The 21,349-nt window shown below is 54.2% G+C and overlaps 1 protein-coding gene across 12 annotated transcripts in view; it reads right to left on the bottom strand.

Annotated features, from left to right (window-relative positions):
• Positions 1-21,349, bottom strand: part of Plch2 (phospholipase C, eta 2) — an 80,977-nt gene that overhangs the window by 47,232 nt on the left and 12,396 nt on the right. For 10 of the 12 annotated variants that reach the window (XR_001784150.1, XR_881430.1, XM_006538940.2 and 7 more), the window contains exon 1: positions 12,620-13,190. The exons of the other annotated variants lie outside the window; for them this stretch is intronic. Coding sequence is in view for 8 of the 10 variants with exons in the window: in XM_006538940.2 (XP_006539003.1) it covers positions 12,620-13,175 (556 nt within the window). In the remaining 2 variants the exon portion in view is untranslated. Of the gene's footprint in view, positions 1-12,619; positions 13,191-21,349 lie in introns of those variants that run through there. 12 annotated transcript variants of the gene reach the window in all.

The raw sequence follows: 21,349 nt of genomic DNA on the forward strand, positions 1-21,349 counted from the left end.
ATTCCACTTCCTAACTCCCATCAAGTCCCCACTTCCCAGCCTGATGATCCCCCTAGCCGCATTGTCTCCTTCCTAACGGAATATAATAATTCCCAATAATACCAAGCCCAAAATAACACCCCAGTGTGCAGCCTGCCGAGCTTGAGGGGAGAATGGGACTGACTCAAACACAGCTGCAAGTCGCTTTTAAAAATACACCGAAACACACACAAACACGGGCGTGTGCGTGAGAGCTGCCTGCGAGGATGTTTGCCTCCACCCACAGGCTCTGTTCAACAGGTATGCAGGGTGAGGCTAGGGACATGGGGGTGGTGGTGGAGGGAAGGAGGGATAGAGGGAGGAAGAGAGGTAGAGGGAGGAAGGGGTGGAGGGAGAGAGAGAGAGGTGGAAGGTGAAAGGGAGGAAGGGAGACCATATTCTTCACTCCTGCTGTCCCAGAGACTCCTGACCAGAATCCGCTCACCTAAGAGCACTCAGCCCTACACACCCAGCATGGAGCAGTGCGCCAAAGGAGATGCTAGCCTAGCTCTAGGCTGCTTTCAGGCCAAGAGAGACATCCCTGCACATTCACTCTTAGAGCTGGAGGCAGAGACAGACCGGCTGATGGGTTCTCAGGCATCAGGCCACCAGTAGGTATTCCTTAGCTCCTACACTATGTGGACCTGGGCAGGCTGGCTCCAGGGTGCTGCACACAGCGCTGGTACACAGTCGTGTATAGTAGGAGGCAAAGCAGTCTACCCCACAGAGCCTGTGGAAAGGAACCGATGTACGACCTCCTCTCTCGCCCTCGGTTTCCCCATTTGAAATCCACATAGCGGTACACTCCAGCCTGAAGAGCAGGCTCTCAGAGCGCACTCCCTATTCATCACAAGGACATATAGCTCCCAGGAGCCTAAAGTCACTCTGTCACACCAACATTGCCAATAAGCACAGATCCAAATCCGGCACAGAGACAGGCCAGCGATCTTCAAAGATGTGCCCCTGCCTAGAATTACTGACCAAGAGTCGGGATGCTGAGGAGGCTGGGCCAGCTTAGTGGCCTGCAAGTGACAAGCCCATTCATTTCTCCTGACCCCTGGGAGCTGTTGGGAAAACTCATTAAACCCATCCCCCAGACTGCAAGGGAGCAAGGCCCAGCAGGGCCCCATCAGGAAAGCTCAGGGTTAATCATCAGACCATCCCCCTCCCCCTAGTAAAGGGGAGGAGGTGTCCACTCAAGGGGGGGTCCACTCAAGGTGTGCAGCCTCAGCCTCAGTCCTGAGGAAATGGATAGTCTGTGGCCTTGATCCTTTACAACCAACTCCAAAGGGCTCCCACACCACCACACCACGGGAGGCCACCCAGCTACCTCTGCGTAAGTGACTAAGAGGGGGGGTGGGAACAACACAGTTTTCCCCCAGTGGCCTTATATAGGCCACAGGGCTCTCTGTTGTGGCCACTGGGGGATCCTGGATGCCAATCAAACAAGTGATGGGAGAGAAGGCCAGGTCCAGGAACCTGAGTCTCCTCCTGGGTCCATTAACAGCCCTGAAAGATAAGAAGGAACAATGCCAGGACAGGGAAGCAGGAGTGGGTGGGTTGGTGGGCAAGGGGGAGGAGGAGGGGGACAGGGGGTCTTCAGAGGGGAAACCAGGAAAGGGAATAACATTTAAAATGTAAAATAAAGAAAATATCTTTTAAAGAAAGAGAGAAAGAAAGAAAGAAAGAAAGAAAGAAAGAAAGAAAGAAAGAAAGAAAGAAAGAAAGGAGGGAGGGAGGGAGGGAGGGAGGGAGGGAGGGAGGGAGGGAGGGAGGGAGGGAGGGAGGAAGGAAGGAAGGAAGGAAGGAAGGAAGGAAGGAAAGGAAGGAAAGGAAGGAAAGGAAGGAAAGGAAGGAAAGGAAGGAAAGGAAGAAGGAACAGCCCAGCAGAGCGGGCTTCTGACAGCAGCTAGAGAAGAAGGCAATGCTTGGCTGGGCCTGGAGCGGGGCTCTATAGCCAAGACAGCTCCTTCTACAGCGTCACCTGTGGCAGTGGCAGTCCAATAATAAGACACCTAGACTGGCCATCAGGCCTATTGCTGTTCACCAATTCTCCAAAACCCACTGAGGGCACCAGCCAGAGGGACTGCTGGCCTGTGAGGACTGTAAAGAGAAGGCTAACAGACATGAGTGGATCACTCAGGGTGGATAACACAGGCTCTTTACCTTTGAAAAGACTGACCTTCCAGAATTTTTCCTGCCCCACGTGAGGCCAGAGGGCCCTTATGCCAACAGACCAATTAACACTCGCCCCTCACCTTCCCAAGCCACAGGGACCTCTGCTGCTCTGAACTTCTGCTGTGACCAGCGACAGCCCCACCCCTCGGAGAAGTGAGCCACAGGCCTGACCTGAAAACTGTTGCTCAGAAACTGGCAGATCACGAAATAGGCTTCATAGCGGGTGTCTTGTCGGACCTGCAGCCGCAGTGCAGTGCGTGAGGCTCAGCCTTTGAGCCTCTGATCACGCAGCTGACGGCCCTCCTGCTGCAGGCTCAGGGGACCCCAGACTCTGCTCAAACCTGGAGAATATAACAAGGGCTTCGTAGCAGCCGTTGCCCCTCTGTTCCCCCACAATCTTGAAACACCAGAAGTCACAGCCATGCACCCCAACATGGGGTGTGCAGGGGACATAGTCCTAAGTGAGGACTCCTGGGTCTTAACTGAACTGTACCAGTTGGGTCCACTGATAAGAGTTTGCTGCAGGGAGACACGGTGGCCAAGGGCTACCAAGCACTTCAAGGTCCCTGGAAAAAGGACAGCAAGAGCGAGAAGCTGTGTGTAGCTCTTCTCTCCTTGAAGAATGGAGCTCTGGGACAGAGGAGCAGACAGAAGAGGTGATAGAGGAAGGAGATCCATGCCCTTCCACAGGGGCTGGCGTTGACACTGTGGGAGGGCATCCTTGACAGAACTGCTTGCTTTTCAGCATGCCCAACCCCCACAGCTCTCCTGGGCACAAAGGGAAGCGCATAGGAAGTGCCTCTTCCACATGGATAACCTTGTCCAACCTTCCACAAGCGGCTTGAGACCCCAGCAAGTCCTTCTCCCTCCCATTTCAAGTTTCTCGTCATCAGATGGGGGTCAAGACAGGACCAGCTGTAAACACATATGTACAAGGGTCTCTGTCTCCTGTACTGCGTGAGGAAGGGGTGTGTGTGCCATCAGGGGAGTGTGGCAGCCCCAGATCATGGCCCTGAGAAGAGAGAGCTCTGGTGCTGTGAGGTTTAGGGGTGTTCCTGTCATACTTTGCTTTGACAGATTGTCTCAGCTGCCTCTCAGGATCTGAGACCAGCAGGAGGTTGCAGTCATACTGTGAGGTGGGAGTGGGCCTGACCCGAGGAGGTGGGGTGGACGGGTCAGCTATGAAGCACTCGCTCAGCTGCAATCTAAGGGAAGGGGGTGGGGTGATGATCTTCCTGGCTCTGCCCTTGGGCAGCGCAGCTCAGACAGGCTCCCTGAGGGAAGCCCCTCTCAGGGCTCTGTGGAACTCCTGGCTGGGCAAAGAACAGTTTTTGCTGTGTGTTGCTATGAACAAGGCTGGGGCCACAGAAAGACTATCTGAGGAACCCAGGAGGCTGAGAGAGGGAGCTGCCAAGGACCCTCCCCTCCCAAAACCAATATGGACTAACAGGCATTGGAGGGGTCAAGCACCACCCAAGAAGCTTATTTCTAGCCCCAGTTTGGGGAGCTCCAACCAATGGGTCTTTTGTCCTTATGAATTACTGAAGCAATTCCCGAAGCTCGCCTGTGGCTGTCCTACACCTCTCAGAGAAGCAAGTGGAGACCTGACCTAGCTGCCTGATGTAGCCTAGCCTTCTGTAATAGCCCAGACCCCAGTCCCAGCCTTAGCCTCTCTGGCTTTAGTATTAGCCCCAATCTCAGGCTACAGCCCCTGCCTCCTACCTGCTCACAGTACCACTCCTAAAGATCTTGTGGGAGCAGGGGGCAGGCAGGGTGGGCCAGGCAGGAAGAGGCAGGATCAAGGGCTCCAAGTCTCCACCACACAGCCCTTTCCCACTGGCTCACTCCAAGACAACAGCTGCTGCCTTTGAAACGAGGCGAGATACTTCCGCGGCAGCATTGCTCACCCACTGGGCAAGGCACAGTGGAGGGACTGGGGGCCTCCGCAACTCCCAGGGAGACTCCGGCCTGCTCCCTGAGGGTCCACAGCCTACCTCGCTCCCCCCTACCCCTAGCCTTTTCTTTCTGTAAGCTTGAACAAATGTGAGGCTCCTCATGACTTTGAAGGACAGCAGAGCATACTCCAACTAGTTTGGCAGCAAAGTGAGGGTTGTCCCCCCACTTCTACCCCCCACCTCCACTCAACCAGAAAACCAGGAGCCTTGGGGAGGCATCCCCTTTATTTTCCACTGTGTAAGGGGATTGCTGTGGAGCAGGTGAGCGGCCAGGCTGGGTGCCCAGACTGTGGCAGGCTCTGTTCATCTCCCACCCCATCAGCCTGTGGCAGAACACAGCCCTTACTTAACAGGCATGGCATTTCTGAAGATGACAAAGATCCCGGGCTCAGAATGTGTGTGTTTTTTTTAATATGAACAGACACTTCCGCACCAGCATGTGGACGACGGCGGCAGTGCCTCCCCTGCAGTTCGAGGCTGAATCATCAGCCAAGACGAGGCCAAGAGCACATTGTGGTCCAGCTGCCCGTGGGATTCTGGGGGGTAAGACCCATCCCCCTTGCCCCTACGAAGGGCTGGCATCGGTGTGGCCGGCCATAGGTTTCAGGTTCTGGGACGGTTCTCACACTTTTAGGCTGCGTCCCTTTGCAGGGCTGTGAGCTACAGCAATGAGGTAGGATCAATTGACAGGGACTCCTTGGGGCTGAGAAAGCGAAGAAGGAACAGGATGAAAAGCCTCGCTCTGAAAACAGGGGTCTATGGAAGTCACCTCCCGCTGCTGGGAGCTAACCAGGCTTCCCAGGGGACTGCATGGATTGGCACAGCCCTTGGATCCATCTTCATTAGCCATGTTCTTGGCTGCAATTTTTCACCTGTCTCTGAAAGTCTTACCCCTGGAGGAGGAGGGTGCATATCCCTGTATCGGGTGGAGAAGGCACAGAAAGACAGGATTCCCTTAGCTAGGACCTAGAGCACAACTCCTAGCAGCTTGTCATCTGGGCAGGACAGAGGCAGTTGAATGGTGTCTTGGAACCTTGGCAACATTAAATTGACCAAAGTCTATCCCAGGACAGGGGCCAGGGGGTTGATAGTATTATACGCTAAATATCCAAGCAGCAGGCCTCAGAGGGAAGGCTCGAGTGAAGCCTGTCTTTTTGGAGCTAATTTCTCCTCCCCTGGAACCAGGAAACCCAGAACTGGCAACGCCCGTGTCTTCTAGCAGGTCCTTCACCTTCTCTACAGCCAACTAATCCCCTCTCACAGACAGCACCATCCATTTCTTTACAGATGAGAAAACTGAGTCTTAGGCAACTGGTCCCTCCAGTAAGAGCAGAGATTATGTTGTAGGCCTGGCCCCTGGACCACCCCACCTACCTTCCCTCCATGGTGCCAGCCCTGTGGAGCTCCCAGAGGTCCAGAACACATGCTTCTGCTGAGATGGCCAGAAGGCCCTGGGATAGGCTAGCCTGTACTTTCCTTGCTTCCTGGCAAGTAAGAGGCAGCTGTAGCCTGGAGCAGGGCTGGAATCAGGCTTCCCAGAGGAAGACAGGTCCAGCCTGTGCCTCCTTAAAAACACTGAGGAGCCTCAGGGGCCTGTCAAAACCACTTGGAACGGCCTACGGAGGCAATATGTCCCTGCACCTACTCTGTCAAAGGCGATGGCTACTGAAAGCTTTGCTTATGAACCCCCCAGCTTGGAGAATGTCAGGCAGTGGCAGACAACTTGAGTCCAGGCTGGTGGCTCTGGACCTTGAACTTGGTCTCAGAAGACCCAGCCGGCCTGAGAGAGTCTGAGAGAGGAACAGAATGGTAAGTCTGGGGATTCTGAAGCAAGAAGAGACACCGGGGATCAGCTTGGTCGTCGGTTCCTTTTATGCCTGCTCTGCATCTTCACTGTGTGCACCAGTGGATCAGAGCTTCAGGAAAGTGGAACACTTTATGATCTGTTAATTAGGAGCCCAGAGGACTGTTGCCCCACAGAGGAGGGCCACCAGGAAGGGAGAGAACCACTTGAAAAACCTCAGGAAGAACTTGAAACTCAGGCCACCACTGCAGACTGAATCCACCCACTCCTCCAGCATCAGTCACCACCATGGGAAGCCACCAGAAGAGCCATCTCGGCTCCAGCCAGCCTACCTGGACAAACCTCGGGGACACAGCTCAGCTGGGCAGGTGCCACCGGCTTTCCGGGGGCATTTCAGAAAGGCCCAGTGGAGCTGCTGAGACACCGTGTGCAAAACAACCACCCCACTTCTCCCAGTAAGTAGCAGGACCTTAGGGCTGGGCTCAAGGGGACCAGAGCCCAGTATACCAGCGTCCATCCGGGCCGACACCACTCTCCTATCCACATGCTCATGGGTCGAGGGAGACTGCAGCTGCTCATCAGCTATCTAAGGCCACACAGGAAAGATTTGAATTTGGGGGAGCTCAAGGACCATGGTGTGGGCAGCTATGCCCATTGGAGTCCACTACACAAGAGATGGCATCAAGGCTCAGATTACTGAGATCCAGCCTGTCTGTCCAGTCCTGGGCTTGAAGTCTCTACCCTGCTGGTCCCATCCCATCTTCCTGAAAAAGCTACTTACTACCCAGCTGCATGACTTTGCCCAGGAACAACAAAGACCGTGTATACCTGGCCTCTGCGCCTCTGGCCCACTGCACCTACACTATTTCCACAGAAGTGGATTCTGCAGTAGCTGCTCAGCCAGAGGCCAAGTAGTCCCTGAACCTGTCTATCGACATAGACGTTGATTGGAGGCCTGAGAACAATAACATTTGGGAGGGCTCAGCCCTCTTCGCTAGCCTCTGAAGACAGTGGCAGCCCAATCAGAGATGAGATGAGGGCAGAGAGGACTTCCCCAGCTTTATACCATCGGCATGTGCCAGTCTGCACCGGGTCCTGTTCTGGGCCTGTGGGACTCAGCATCAGGAGATCTGTACCCTGATTCTGGCTCAGCAGTGCTGAGGCAGGGGGATACCAGGGTAGACGGCTGAGGTGGGCTGAAGGACAACAAATATGCATATGTGTCCCAGGAACCTACAAGCACGGCTGCATTCAGAAAGCATCTCTGTAAACAAGACTAAGCTTGGGAACTTCAGGGTCCTGAGCATCTACACAGCTACTCGGGGAGACCAAGGGTATCAGTAGCCATCCCGGCCCAACAATAGGCTCTTGTTCACATGTCAAAGGCAGAAAGAATGGCGTTCTAGGGGGCATCAGGGGGCAGGGTAAGGTAGATCAGGGCAAGAGGCTCGGGAGCCTTGGCCATGGCATCTCCTGTGTATGGGAAGCACTGACTACCGGAAGCAATGAGCCTCAAAAGAAAGGGGAAGGTTCAGGAGACAGAGCAGGCAAAGCTGAAAGCAGAGGCCACAGAAGAGAGAGGCGAAGAGAGAAAGGTGCCATAGAAGACCAAGATCAGGGGATAACAAATAGAACCTTCCCACAGAGCCTTCAGAAAGAGCAGGACCCGCCTACACCTAACATGTCAGACCTGTGGCCCCTGGGTCTGTGTGAGGGTGCATCGCTGGGAGACATCATCAGTGTGTAGCAGTTTGTTCCGGCAACCTAGATAATAATCCTCATACTAGGATGGACAACAGGGAGTCCAGGGGAGGAGAGTACAGGCTAGCTGACATGAAGAGAAGGGGGGAGGGTGTCCTCAGTGACCACAGGTCTCCGAGACTGCCCTAGTCTAGCGCAGAGCCATGTGCTTCCCTAAGGAGTCCAAGTAGTACTTGCAGTACCACTGGAGCAGGTAGCTGCAGATGCGATTTTGCAGAGGACAAAGGGACTCACAGATGGCTAAGTGACCTGTCTGACGCTCATAGCCTGTTAGAGTGATCTGTGCAGAGAGCACCGATCCCCTACCCCATCCCCACCCCTATCCACAGAACTCCAAGGTTATCTATGGGCTGCACATATGTCCTTAGAGTCGCCTCTGAACACTTCTGTGTCAGCTCTGGAGAACACTCACAGGACAGAGCAACTACCAGGTGTGGTGGTGACCCGGGAAGGGCCAGACTGGCAAGTGACCCCAGTCCGGATCTAGGCTGCTCCATGATAAGAGAAGAGGCTAGGCTAGAGGTACTGGTATGGATCTCAGGTGCTTAGGCCCTCCCTAAGCAAACAGAGAAACATCTCAGAATCTTGTCCTTCACCATCCCCCAGGGTTCCCATGCGTTCTAGGCTCTCCAAGGTCAGCGAATCAGTCATGATCATGGGGCATGAACAGCTCGGCAGCCTGGAGCTACAGCCCCTGCCCAGCTTCCTTCTCTCATACTCTTTACACAAGGTCTCAGGAAAGAAAACGGGTCTCAAGAATGTCAGCCAGGAGCCAGGCGTGTGCCTTTAATCCCAGCACTTGGGAGGCAGAGGCAGACAGATTTCTGAGTTTGAGGCCAGCCTGGTCTACAAAATGAGTTCCAGGACAGCCAGGGCTATACAGAGAAACCCTGTCTCGAAAAACCAAAACAAAAAACAAAAAACGGTCAGCCAGGGGCTGGTGGCTCAGCGGTTAAGAGCACTGACTGCTCTTCCAAAGGTCCTGAGTTCAAATCCCAGCAACCACATGATGGCTCACAACCATCTGTAACGAGATCTGACGCCCTCTTCAGGTGTGTCTGAAGACAGCTACAGTGTACTTACATATAACAATAAGTAAATCAAAAAAAAAAAAAAGAAGAAGAAGAAAAGAAAAGAAAAGAAAAGAAAAGAAAAGAAAAGAAAAAAGAATGTCAGCCAGCTAGAGCCAGCATGTGTGGTGGCACATGCCTGAAATCCCTGCACTTGGGAGGCTGAGGCAGGAAGACTGGAGTTCAAGGCCAGCCTGAGCTACAGAATGATACCCTGTCTTGATTTTAAAAACAAAACAACAACAACATCCAGTTCACTTCTTCACAAGGCTGTTCCTCTGCCTTGGAAGTAGGTCTGCGTAGATTATGCATGTGTGTGTAGGTTATATACACATACTCACGAATGTGTATGTATCCATGTATGTGCATGCATCCCAGAGGATCTAGCAAAGAGGAAAGATGAGGTAATACAGGCCATAAGCCCACAGGACGCAGATGAACTGGGATCTGTGGGGGCCTTTCCAGCAGTCTCTGATGGCATGAAGCATCTGCTCCATAGTCTAATCAGCCGGTCAGTCTCTCCAAAGTCCCTCTTATTTGTCATAAGACATGACTCCTCCTGCCATGCCCTGCCCGCTGGGAGCTGATACCCAGCAGGAGCTCAGAAACCAGGTGTGGGGAGCCTGCTCCAATGTGTTGGGGTGGAGACCCCAGAAATGAGCTTGAAAGCTGCAAGGAGAACAGAACAGATGGGGAAGGAAGAGAGGAGCAAGAGCAAGGGGTGGGAAGCTCTGTGCCACGGTGGGCACTGCTGCTCCGTCCTCAGACTCCCGCTTCAGCACAGCCCTGGGAGGAGGGTATAGGCACACACACAGACACACATAGACATCCACACACAGACACACACACATAGACAGACACACACATACAGACACACACACACACACACACACAGACGCATACAGAGGCAGACAGACAGATACATGCACACACACATAGACACAGACATGCACACACAGAACATGCACACACAGACACACACACATGCATATACGCAGACACACACACACATTTGCACATAAGGCTACAGAAGCAGGAGTCTGGGAAAGCTCCTTGTCAGGTTCACCCTCAACCCAGAGAACTCTGGGAGGCCAAGGGGCACTGAAACCCCACAACTCTGAATCCTTCCCCACTGCCCAGCATGGCTAGCCCTTGGCAGGACTGGGTGGTAGAACACGCCTCCTTTGTCCCTTTGTGTTGGGCAGGCAGAAAGGACAAAAGCTCACTCCCGGCTGGCTAGCTGCTGCCACTGGAGACGTCTCCAGGAGCCCTTCCTCCGTCTGCCTGCGATGCTGCCTGTTATACAACAGACCTAAGAATAATCTAAAGGGCGGTCGCAGATGAGCGCCTCGCCCTGGGACCCCTCCAGCTGGGGAGGTGGGAGGAACCACTGGAAAAGGGCTGTGCTCCTTATTCAAGACTCAGTCTGTGTGGAGGCCATGTGCCCTCTGCCCTGTGGCTCCCCCATCTCTAGCACCTGGGAGACCTACTGCATGCAATCCTGGTTCCCTTCCCCATCCACAGCTCAGGGTGACCAGGGAGTCCAGAGGCTCCACGGCCACCTGTGCCTACAGATCTTGGGGTCAAGAGTCCTGGCCAAGAGATGGCAGCTGCAGTTTTGGCTGGACATATTGATGCCTGGGCCCTAGAGGACAACCCGGCAGCCAAGGGCAGACAGAGCCCAGAAAGCTACACTGGGAGCTGCAGTGGTACAGGAAGAGGGGTAGGCAGCACTGGTCTCCAGCCCACTCTGAGGTACGGGAGGTGGCCCGTTCCCTCTGCAGCTCCTCCACTGCAGCAGGTGGCAGGCAGCCTTCAGGTTACTGGCACAAACTCTGGACCAGGCTCACTACCCCTCCCTCCCGGGAGCAGGAGGCAGGGCGGGTGCAATGCTTGGCAGATAATGAAGTAGTCCTGTTAGGTGCAGAGTAACTGAGTCTATACAAATTGGCCCGTAGCTCTTCATCTATTGCAGGCATTAAAAATTAAAATCCAATTACAACTCATATTGTCGAACCTGGCTGCTGCCGATTACAGCAAGCCGAGTGTGGGGTGGGGGATTATTGTAACCTGAACTACTGGTGGTGGTGCTGAGAACCCCAGGCACCAGGGCTTCCTATCCCTGGGAGGGCCTGCAGGAGGCCTCTCTCACTTGTAAGGAGCAAGACCTGCAGGAGTCCCAGGACCCAGAGGCCTAGCCTAAGCAGCAAGGAGGAGAATTCCTACCTAGTTCCCCAGTGGAGAACCCACCCTTACTAAACACTCTCTGGACCCACACCCGGCTGTTACCTAATGGCAATGTACCAGTCCTACAGAGGGTGACACAGAGCAGGCCTGCCTCCGTCTCAGGCTTACTCGGCCTCCTGGATGGGCAAAATTGCAGGGCGTCAAAGCTACCAAACCAACCCCTGGAGCTCCAAATGGCGGGCGCACACTGTCCAGCCACTATTGGCCAACTCCAACCTCTCCTGTCCCAAGAGTGTGAGGGGTCAGCTGTCTTACACTGGACAAGGACACTAAAAGGCTGGGCCTTAGGGAGTCCTCAGGTAAGTTGATGGCACACACTAGCTGCCGCGTGAGTCTCTCTCAGTCTCTCTCGTTCTAGCTAAAATCCAGTCCTTCCTTCCCATGGGGACTTGTGGAGAGTGTGGCTGTGGAATGGGTGCAGAGGTAATGTGTTGGGGTAACCGGGGCCTGGGGAAGGGAAGGATATACAGGTCAGCTTCTGAGCCACTAACAGCTCAGAAAGCAGGCTTGACCTCTCACCCCCTGCTGCCCACCGTACCCAGACTCCCCTCTGCAGCTCTTAAGTTGGGACTTTGTTCAGGGATCCTGGAAGGACACCAGTGGGCACCCCTAGATTGGTCCTTTGGGTACTGTGGGTCAGTCACGGGAATAGCTAGGCATTGCTCCAGAATCCAGGGCATTAGCGAGCCAGGAGGCACACTGGTACCTTTCCATGGTAAGGCATCAAGAGGATCATGGGAGAAAGGCCTGATTTGGTATGTAGTCTATGATCATTTCATATGTGTCAACTGTCACCAGCCAGCATAGAGAGGGACTGGAAATGAAGGAAGAAGAGAGGGAGGGAAGGGGAAGGCAGAGGAGAGGGGGGCAGGGGAGGGGAAGGGGGAGGGGAAGGGAGGGCAGGGGAGGGCAGAGGGAGGCCTCCTGTTTCTTTGGCATCTCCCATTTGATAGTTCCATAAGTACCCCATCCCCTACAGGATGTCGCAAAAGGGCTTAGAGGCCCAGGACCCCAGGAATCACCTCACATGGTGGATAGCTGAACTCTTCACCAACAACACCCTGCAGTGCCTGGTGGGTCCCACTTGACCCCACCGTGTCCAAGGCTGGGGGCTGGGCAGGTGCAGCCCAGCCCAGCCCAGGCAGATGTGTGTGATGTCTTCACCGCGCTGCAGCTGTCCACCCAGCACTTCTGGCCGACTCACGTGGCAGTGGTCCTGCTGCACCACCGAAGTAGGGGCGTCCCCACCCCCACCCCAGCAGGGGTCAGTCTCCACACAGAATTACAGACCCAGGAAGACATCCTGAAACCTGGGGAGGAAAGTTTGCAGGGGGTGGCTCTTGGATCCCTCATCCAGTACCTGAGGCCACCAAGAGAGCCTTGGACCTCTCTGCCTGTCCTGCTGCGATTCCACATGCGCACCCGTGCCCAAACGGCTAAGAGAAGCAGCTGGGCCCCCGCATGCGGCTCTGGAACCGCAAGTGCCCCCTCCCTGAGCACAGCCCCGACCCGGGCCAGGAGCAGCGGCGCCCCCGCGCGTCTACCCGCCCCAGCCCTGCGTCTGCAGCAACAGGAGCGGCACCTACTGTGCTTCTGCGGGGCGGCTCCCGCGTCCATTGTCTCCGCGTTGACAGCAGCGAGGTGGCCACGAGGGCGCGGACTCGGGTGGTCAGTGGCCTGGCTCTGACTGAGGCTAAGGTTCCGAGGACATCGCTTCGCCAGGGCTGGCGGCCCGCGGCGGACTGTGCGCGCAGCGCGTTCGGCGCTGTGACACTGAGCCCCGTGGAGGCGCCGCGCGAGGAGCGCGCTGTCACTCGTGCCGCCCGCACCACACCCCCTGCCCGCCCCGCGCTGGGAGGGGGCCGGGGGGCCCTCGGCTGCGCTGCGCGTAGAGCGGGGCGCGACGTGGAACCGCGGGCAAGCGCAACGCGCAGAGACTGGGAGCCGAGAGGACAGCGGGGCCAGCACCCGCCCCGCGTCCGCCGCAACCAAAGTACTCTTTCTGCAAAGATGCACCCGCAGCCTCCCCCCTCGCCTCTGCGTGGCCGGAGCCTCGGACCAGGAGGGGGCGGGGCCGAGAGCACTTCCCACATCTCGAGGCTGCTCCACGCAGCCAAAGCAAAGAGCTGAGCGGGAGGTCATTGCTCTTCGCCCCCAGGTGCTTGAAGAGGAGGGTCTAGGTCACCTCTCCCCGGGACCCAGAGATCAGGGAGCACATGCATAGCGCTGAAAGTCCCAAGACCAGGGAGAAAGGGTAATAGCCCAGCCCCAAGAGCTGGATAGGAGTATCCCTTAGCTCCCTTCAGGAGAAGTGTTTCTGGGTCAGAGTGGGATGGGGCTTGGTGCTGCTGTCTTGGAAACCGCCATTCGGGCCTGGAGAGAGGACCAGGGTAGGAGATGCAAGTAAAGTCCTGGCCCCTCTCTGACCAGCCCCTGGCTTCCCACAGAGCCCCTTCTTGCTTTATCAGGTCCCAGAGGGTGTCTACAACAGTAGACCATCTTGGCACCTCCTTGCCAAGTTAGGCTTCTCAGCAGCCCCTAGCTCTGCCCGCATCCCACTGTCTGTAAGCAGGCAGGGTTGGAGAGGCAGAGGGGGAAAGGCACACTCCTGTGTCTGTAGAGTCCTCAGCCCCCTCCTGGGTATGCTTTGCCTCGGGGCTGAGAAGCAATTTTCTCTTCAGCCCACCTTAACAACTATGGCCCAGATAGGGTCCCATCGCGCCAGCCAGCCACTCCAGCCCCAAACCACTGAGAATCTAAGCACTTACTCTGTAGTGTGTACAATTCTCTGTACTGTGTGCTTTTACACCAAGTGGGTTCCTGGACCCTATGTTTTGTGGTCTGACCTGGGGAGTTCAAAATGGAGTGGAGATCCCAGCCAGACCAAGAAGGAGGTATAAGCAATGAGGAGACTGGAACCCTGAATGCTACCCAGCAGAAGGAAGACTGAATCTGAGATGAGGCCCCTCTCAGCATACTGGGAGCAGGTTTCTAAGCCAGGATGAAGCATGGTGCCTCATATATGGAAGGGTGTGTCCTTTGAGACCAATGCCCCCTGCTCTTTTTGTCCCAGGGCATGTCTTCTCCACTCAGGGACCTTGGTCTAATGACTTAAGGGTTCGTGTCCCAGCTTCTACAGATCCATGAGACCTCAGTACCTCCTCTTCAGCCTTAGTTTCCCCTGACACAGACTCACTAGTCTCTACAGATCCTTGACTCTCCTCAAGTCACCCATTGATTCCTTAGCTCTGCCACAGATCCTGTGACCAAAGCTGACTCATGAGAGATGACACATCCATCACACTTACGGGGCAGCTGAACTCCAAGGTGCTCTGCTCTCTAGGCTCTCTTGCGCACGTGCATGTGCACACACACACACACACACACACACATCCACACACCATAGCTGTTAAGCTCTATTAGGCATAGCTTCTGGGATACCTCATCTGGCTAAGGATGCCTGTGCTCAGATTGCCCAGGGTAAGTAGCACCAGGCATTCCTACCACAGCCACAAACCCTTGACATCATCATCATCATCATTATGGAATAGCCGACCAGAGCTATGCTCCAAAAGCCATGGCTTCCTGAGCCATGCTGTGGAGGCAGTTATCAGAACTCCTTCCCAGGGGCCTGTGGTACTAACTCTGTACTTCTCTGCCTGCCATGGCCTCACAGTTACACATATTCCCTCAGACTTCACCTGGCTTCCTTTTCTGTAATGCAAGCTCCAGGAACTTCTCTGTATTCCCACTTTCCAGGCCAGAAGCACATCTTCCGCTCCCACCTTGACAGCATGAGCTGTCCCAGGACACCAGGAGAGCATAAGAGATTAACAAAGCATGCATGAAGAGCTGGACAGAGGGCTCAGTGGGTAAACATTGTGCTGCTCTTGAAAAGGACCTGAGTTCCATTCTCAGACCCACATCGGACAGCTCTGAAATGCCTGTACTGATACCTCCGGGGAATTGTACATCTCCTTCTAGCCCCACAGGTACTTGCACTCGCGTGAACACATGCACTATTAAAAATAAAATCTTTAAAGTAAAATAAAGTATGCGTGAGTGAGAAGAAATCAGGGGGTCTTGAAGCTGCAAGGCTACCTGAGTCCCAGTCTCTTGTCCAAGCAGATCCTTGTGGTATGTGCCAGGTGCTAACAAGAGCCAGACATAGGCCAGGATGAGATTCCTGCAGGGACACCACGAGCATTCCATGAGTGCACCTGTGGCGCCAATGTTTCTTGGCTTCTGCAACTTTGTAACAGGGCACTGGCCAAGTAACCACTGGCACTGACATTTATGGCTTCCCTTTGTGCTTTGTGGAGTGTCCCCAGGCACTCCAAGGACTCTTTTCAGTGTGATCGTCCAAAGCACCCCTCTCCAAGCTTAGAGACCCCCAGAGCTGGGTGCAGACCCAGGAAATAGGCAGCACATTCCAGACCATGCCCACTTACAGGCCTTCACCAGATAGTGATGGCTTTGTCAGAGGTAGGGAAAGGTCTCTCCTAGATTGAGGCCAGTTGTTAGAAGCAGGATCCCTGGCATAAACGTGCATGCGCGTGCACGAGCGCACACACCACACACACACACACACACACACACACACACACACACACAGAGTATCCCAGGTATATGCACCTCCTGTGACAGTAAGGTGCTCTGCATGTAATTCTAGCCAAAGTAAATGGACAGCCTGCCTCCTAGATCACCACTGTCTGAAACCCAAGAGCTTCCCAAGACCCAGTGTCCCAGTAAGCCTTCTTGCCTGAGGTCTCTAATATAGCCCTCACTCTCATCCTCACCAGGCCTGCTGGCCTCTCCAAAAGACCCACTGGGCTGTTGGGACACTGAATCTGTCATACACCCTCCCCTCAAAGCTGTGATGCCGAGACTTCCTGCTGCCTCCTGTTTCTTATGTCCCTCCTTTCTGCCTCTTTCCCAAACCTTGGGAATCCTTTCTGGTTATTTGTCCTTTCATGACAACCCAGAGCATGGCCTCGCCATTACTTTAAGTCACCTTTCCTTGTACAAGCATGAGTTCCTTGTAAGTGGAGAGCCATATGCCCATTTTTTTCCCCATATGCACCAAGCAGGCGTAGCCTTGGAGGGCCTTCAGGTACTGTCCCAACTTGGTGGAAAAGAACACACCTAGGCTTGGCCCCACCACCCCTCACCCTGAGACACTCCCCTGCTGACAGCAGGGCCCAGCTCTAGATGAAGACAGATGGCCCAGGGCAGGAGAACAGCCTAGAGACCTTGATTTCAGCCAGCGGTCACCACTGTGGACACATGGGCCCCGCAGGGATGCTCAGAGAGAGGCAGCAAGAGGCGCAGCCGGGGCACCGTGGAGAGAGCAAGCACACGCTCGCCAAATCAATACGTCTAATTGGGTAAATGTGCAATTCTCAACTGGCTAAATTTAGAAAGTGTGTGTTTCGTTCTCTACCAGCATCTGGTCTTAAGACGTCCCGTTCTCAATCAGAAATCAAGATAACGTGCAGAGTCGGCTCTCTGTTCCCCTGGCTTCTGCTTCCCACACACGAGTCCTGAGGTCTGGCACCCAGGAAAGGAAGTCCAGGACTGGCCAGCACTGTGGAGATGGGAAGGAGACCTGGCCTCTAGTTAAGGGCAAGGCCTCCAGACACTTATCTGTGTTGACCTGATGCCAAGGAGGAGGGGTAAGGACACTCTGGGAGGGTCAGAGGTATCTCTATGGGTGCTGCTGGCTCTTCTGCATCTCACTGGTTCCTGACCACAGCTTTCTGTGTGAAGGAAACTGAGGCACCTAGAAAGGAAGTCACCTGGGGACTGGTCCCAAACAGCCCCTTCCTTTGATAGGTCTTCTGGGACATGGCACCTGTGAGCTTGGGCAGGGATTTCTGTGTGCCAGAGCCTTAACACTTCTGTACCATCCTGGACCCATGGTCAGGGCATTCCTGGTAACCAGGCCTAAGCAAGGAACAGCCACAGGCTAGAAAAGCAGATGGAATACTATGTTGGGTGTCTCCAAGGCAAACCCACTGAGCTCCTCTAACCCCCGGGACCTACAGAGCTGCTCATGAGACTAGCACTATCAGGCCCCTCTAGCTCAAGTGGGAGGTAGGAGTGTAGTGGGTAACGGAAGATGGACTTCTCCCAACCTGCATAATTCTAGGACAATTTGGGGCTGGGGGGAAATAGGGGGCTGGGATGCTGTGGCTGATGGTTAGCTACAGTATTCAATACAATATGGACCACCATGCCATCAGAGGAGAAGTATGGATAGTGCTGGGGCTACTCTAGGCCCAGGGTGAGGGTGGGTCTTCAGTTGCCTAAGCCAAGATGTCTAAGAAAGGTCCCTTGCCTGGACACTGGGTAAGGATATCCTGGGCCCCAGCTGGGCCAGGGTGTACATGGAAGAATCGCTATCCTCCCCTTTCTGCCTTTCCACTATATCCCTCACCCAGAACTTCAGACCTGCATATACCCCTGCTTGCCTAGGTGGAGCTGGGGACAAGAGGCAGCACAAGAGAAGGTCTCACAAGGGCCCTGGGTCCCCCAACCTCACAGAACTGTTTTCAGGAGTCCCCAATGAGCACAGGGTTGGTAATCGGAACATGATCTCTGTCCCTCTCATCTTACCCCGGGCCAGCTCCAGGTCTACTCTATGCTCCTCCATCCCTGCTAGGCCAATCACTCATTCACAGGATCACTCTTCCGTTCTCTGCGCATGCCCAGGGCGCCTGGCTGATGCTCACTCTGGGACCCTGCCTAGAAGAGGCCTCTGCCCAGTGGTCAGTGTAAGTAAGTATGCAACCAAGTTGTGGTGGTAGATTCTAGAGGATCTGGAGGCCCAGCAGGAGGTTCTTGAGACAGGCAGGGTCTGATTGCTTGGCGCAGGAGCCGGACCAGAGCAGGAGCCAGAAGGAGTCTGGAGAGGCAGAAAGAAGCAGCCAGAGCAGCAAGATCTTTAGCTACGCAGGTGAGGAGATGTTGGTAGGTGAACTCCAAGACAGATGGATGAATGGATGGCCATGCACACGTGTGTGTAACATGTTTCATGTGTGTTCATGTGTAATTTTGTGTGTTTGTCTGAGGGTTGGAGGAGGAAGCAGGCTATATGATCACTAGCCCCCAATTGGCTAGAGAGCATGGCCTGAGGGTTGTTCAGATGGGGCAGAAGCCGAAGAGGCAGGAGCTGTGGATTGAGCCTGAGACACAGAGAAGCACCCCAGGGGTGGGTGGGTACTGTGATGGAAAAGATGCTCAGGATTTAAGGCTCAAACGCTCTGATGGAGTAGGTGCCATTGGCTGACAGAAAAGGCTGACGCTGAGCTCAGGTGGAGCCACGGCCACACTCGCTTGGCAATGGGCTGAGATTGAAGCTGGGCAGGTAGGCAAACACTCAGGGAAGGGACGAACCCGAGTCTCCAAAACAGAATTCCGTGTTTGAAAAGAAGGAGGCGGCAGCTCAACAGAGCTCAGAACCAGACACAATGGTCCCAGCCACGGCCCGGAAAGAAAGCAGGATCCATAGACTCCAGAGGTTAAGCTTTCCTCACTGCCCACATTCCCTGCCTGCTGGGATCTGCTGTTTGTGTGCCTAAGAGGCCTATGCTGATACCCATTTAGTATCAACTGTGTACCAGACCCACAGAGCCATCTCAGCAGAAAGAGCAAGAGCCCAGCCAAGCTACATCCTCACTCTTGAGAACAGAGGTAAAGTAGGCTAGGCAGGACTCCATGCCTCTTTGCTCCTTTCCTGCCCAAAGAGTTACACCCCCCCCCACCAGGAACACCCCACAATAACTTCTGGTGGCCGCCTAGGAAAGCCCTCCTCAGAGATCTCTTGGATCCAGACACTAGCTAGACTTGACCACTCTGCCTACACCTCCCTCTAGAGAGACTCCCGCCTCCCTCTGAAAGCCAATCCGGTATCCTGAGTAGACATCAGGAAACTGTGCTGAGAGGAGGATGTCTCTTGCAACCACTCAGCCCAGTGCCCAAAGATGGAAAGACAAGACAGAACCAGTACTCGGCCACAGAGGCCAATCTAGCATGCTGGGCATACTTCTTCTTCTTCCCAAAGACAAGGCTCAGCCCAGGAACAAGCCCTGAGAGAAAGGAGCACCCTGTGTCCAGCCATAGAGAGAGACTCTGAAAGTTCAAGTCTCCGGCAGCACCTGGTCAGCTATCTCTTCAAGTCCACCCCAGGTTGGAGCCTTGTCAGGATAGGATGCCTTAGGCTTCCTGACATACCAGCTTCTGAGCCTCAGCTCCTTAAATGGCTTAGAGTCTCCTCTGTCAGCCAATCGGCACTCAGCAGCTCCCCCCTGAATCCCAGCCTCTCCTCCTCAGAAGGATCCCACAGCAGCTCCAGGCCCTCCTGCCCAGAGTTTCCCCCTCTACCACCCTATCTCACCCACACCTCCAACCTTGAGGAGCCCTACAAGCAGCAGCCGCTATTGGGCTACTTTCCTAGTCACAGATCTCCCAGAGGAGAGTCCATGCATCCTACCCACTTCTAGAAAAGGTTCTGGGGCCAGCGAGATGGTTCAGAAGCTAAAGGTATTTGCTGCCAAGCTTGACAGCCTGAGTTCGATTCCTAGGACCTACATGGTGGAAGGAGAGAACCAAGTCCTTGAAGTTGTTCTCTGACCCCCACACCCATGCTACATGTTCACACACACACACACACACACACAGATTAGACAGACAGACAGATGTAATTGTGTGTGTGTGTGTGTGAGAGAGAGAGAGAGAGAGAGAGAGAGAGAGAGAACTGTTTCTGCACCAGGCAATGGGCAGCCCACAGGCTCCAGGCTGGACCAGGCTCCCTCCTAGCTTCATTGGCACTTACACAGGCAGGCCCCTCCCTTGGTTGCTCAGGAAGCTGAAGATAGAAGCTTCAAAGAGCCTGGAGGACATCAAATGCTACCTCACACCCGCAGTCTCCTAGAAATAAAGAGTTTCTGAGCTGCACAGCTACACGACCCCACCCCCAACCCCTGCAGCGACACTGGCAGAGGCTTCACTTCAAAGCGTGCTAGACACTAGGCGACACCCGCAGCACCCCACCCATGGGTGCAGAAGGCAGCCCTTGAGGGTCCCGGGACTCAGAAGACTGGGGCAGAAGGGTCCAGCCCTCAAGACCTGCTTGGGTTGCAGGGTAGCATTTAAGGGCAGCCTGGGAAACCCAGTGAGACTCTATCTCACAACAAAAATAATAAAAAATTAAATTTAATTAAATTTAAAAAATAAAAAGTAGAGCCGGAGAGGTGGCACAGTGGTTAAGAGCATTGATTGCTCTTCCAAAGGTCCTGAGTTCAAATCCCAGCAACAACATGGTGGCTTACAATCATCCATAATGAGATCTGACGCCCTCTTCTGGAGTGTCTGAAGACAGCTACCGTGTGCTTACATATAATAAATAAATAAATCTTTAAAATAAATAAATAATAGAAAACTTGTCTAGTGACTGATTCAATCTGACACCAAAGACAATCTCTAGTCTACACACACACACAAATGTACACATGTGCATATGTGCACACACAAACACATACACACAACACAGAAAAACACACAGAATCAGGCTCCAGAAGAAAGCTCCAAGATTGGGGGGAAAAAAATGAAGGACTGTGTCCTGAGCCAGAATGGGTTCACACTGAAAAACTGCAGTTGGACTGATGTGGGAGAAATAGGCAGCCACAACACTCCACCAGGCCGAAGTCAGAAACCCGCTCATAAAGACTAAAGGGACATGTGCATGATGGCTGCAGATCTCGCTGGCTTCTCTATAGTTTACATTGCACTTTCCAGAGCAGCTCCTCTGAGTCAGACTTGCTTTCATGGCCAGGAAAAAAAAGAACCACACACACGAGTGCACAAACACACATATACATGCACGAGCACACACGTGCATGTTACACACACACATGCACACGCACACATGCATATACTCACACACACTGCACACGCACACACTCACACACACATACACACATGCACACACACACACATGTGCACACTCACACACACATGCACACGCACCCATGCATGCACACACTCACACACCCCCACATGCATGTGCATACGTGTATACACACACTCACACACATGCACATGAGAGACTGATATAGCAAATGGAAAAGAAGCCGTGTGGGTGGGGAGAAGCCAGGATCTGAGCACCAACTGAAGTGGGAAATCCCCCTGGGGACACATGGTCCTACCTCTTGTCTCTCACTCCCACCCCTTGGGGTACACATCGTGTGTGCAAACACTTAGGCTTCTCCCTGACCCAACCACAGCCCAGGCTCAACCAACAATAGGGAGACAGA

The sequence above is a fragment of the Mus musculus genome, chromosome 4, assembly GCF_000001635.26.
Source record: "Mus musculus strain C57BL/6J chromosome 4, GRCm38.p6 C57BL/6J".
NCBI lineage: Eukaryota > Metazoa > Chordata > Mammalia > Rodentia > Muridae > Mus > Mus musculus.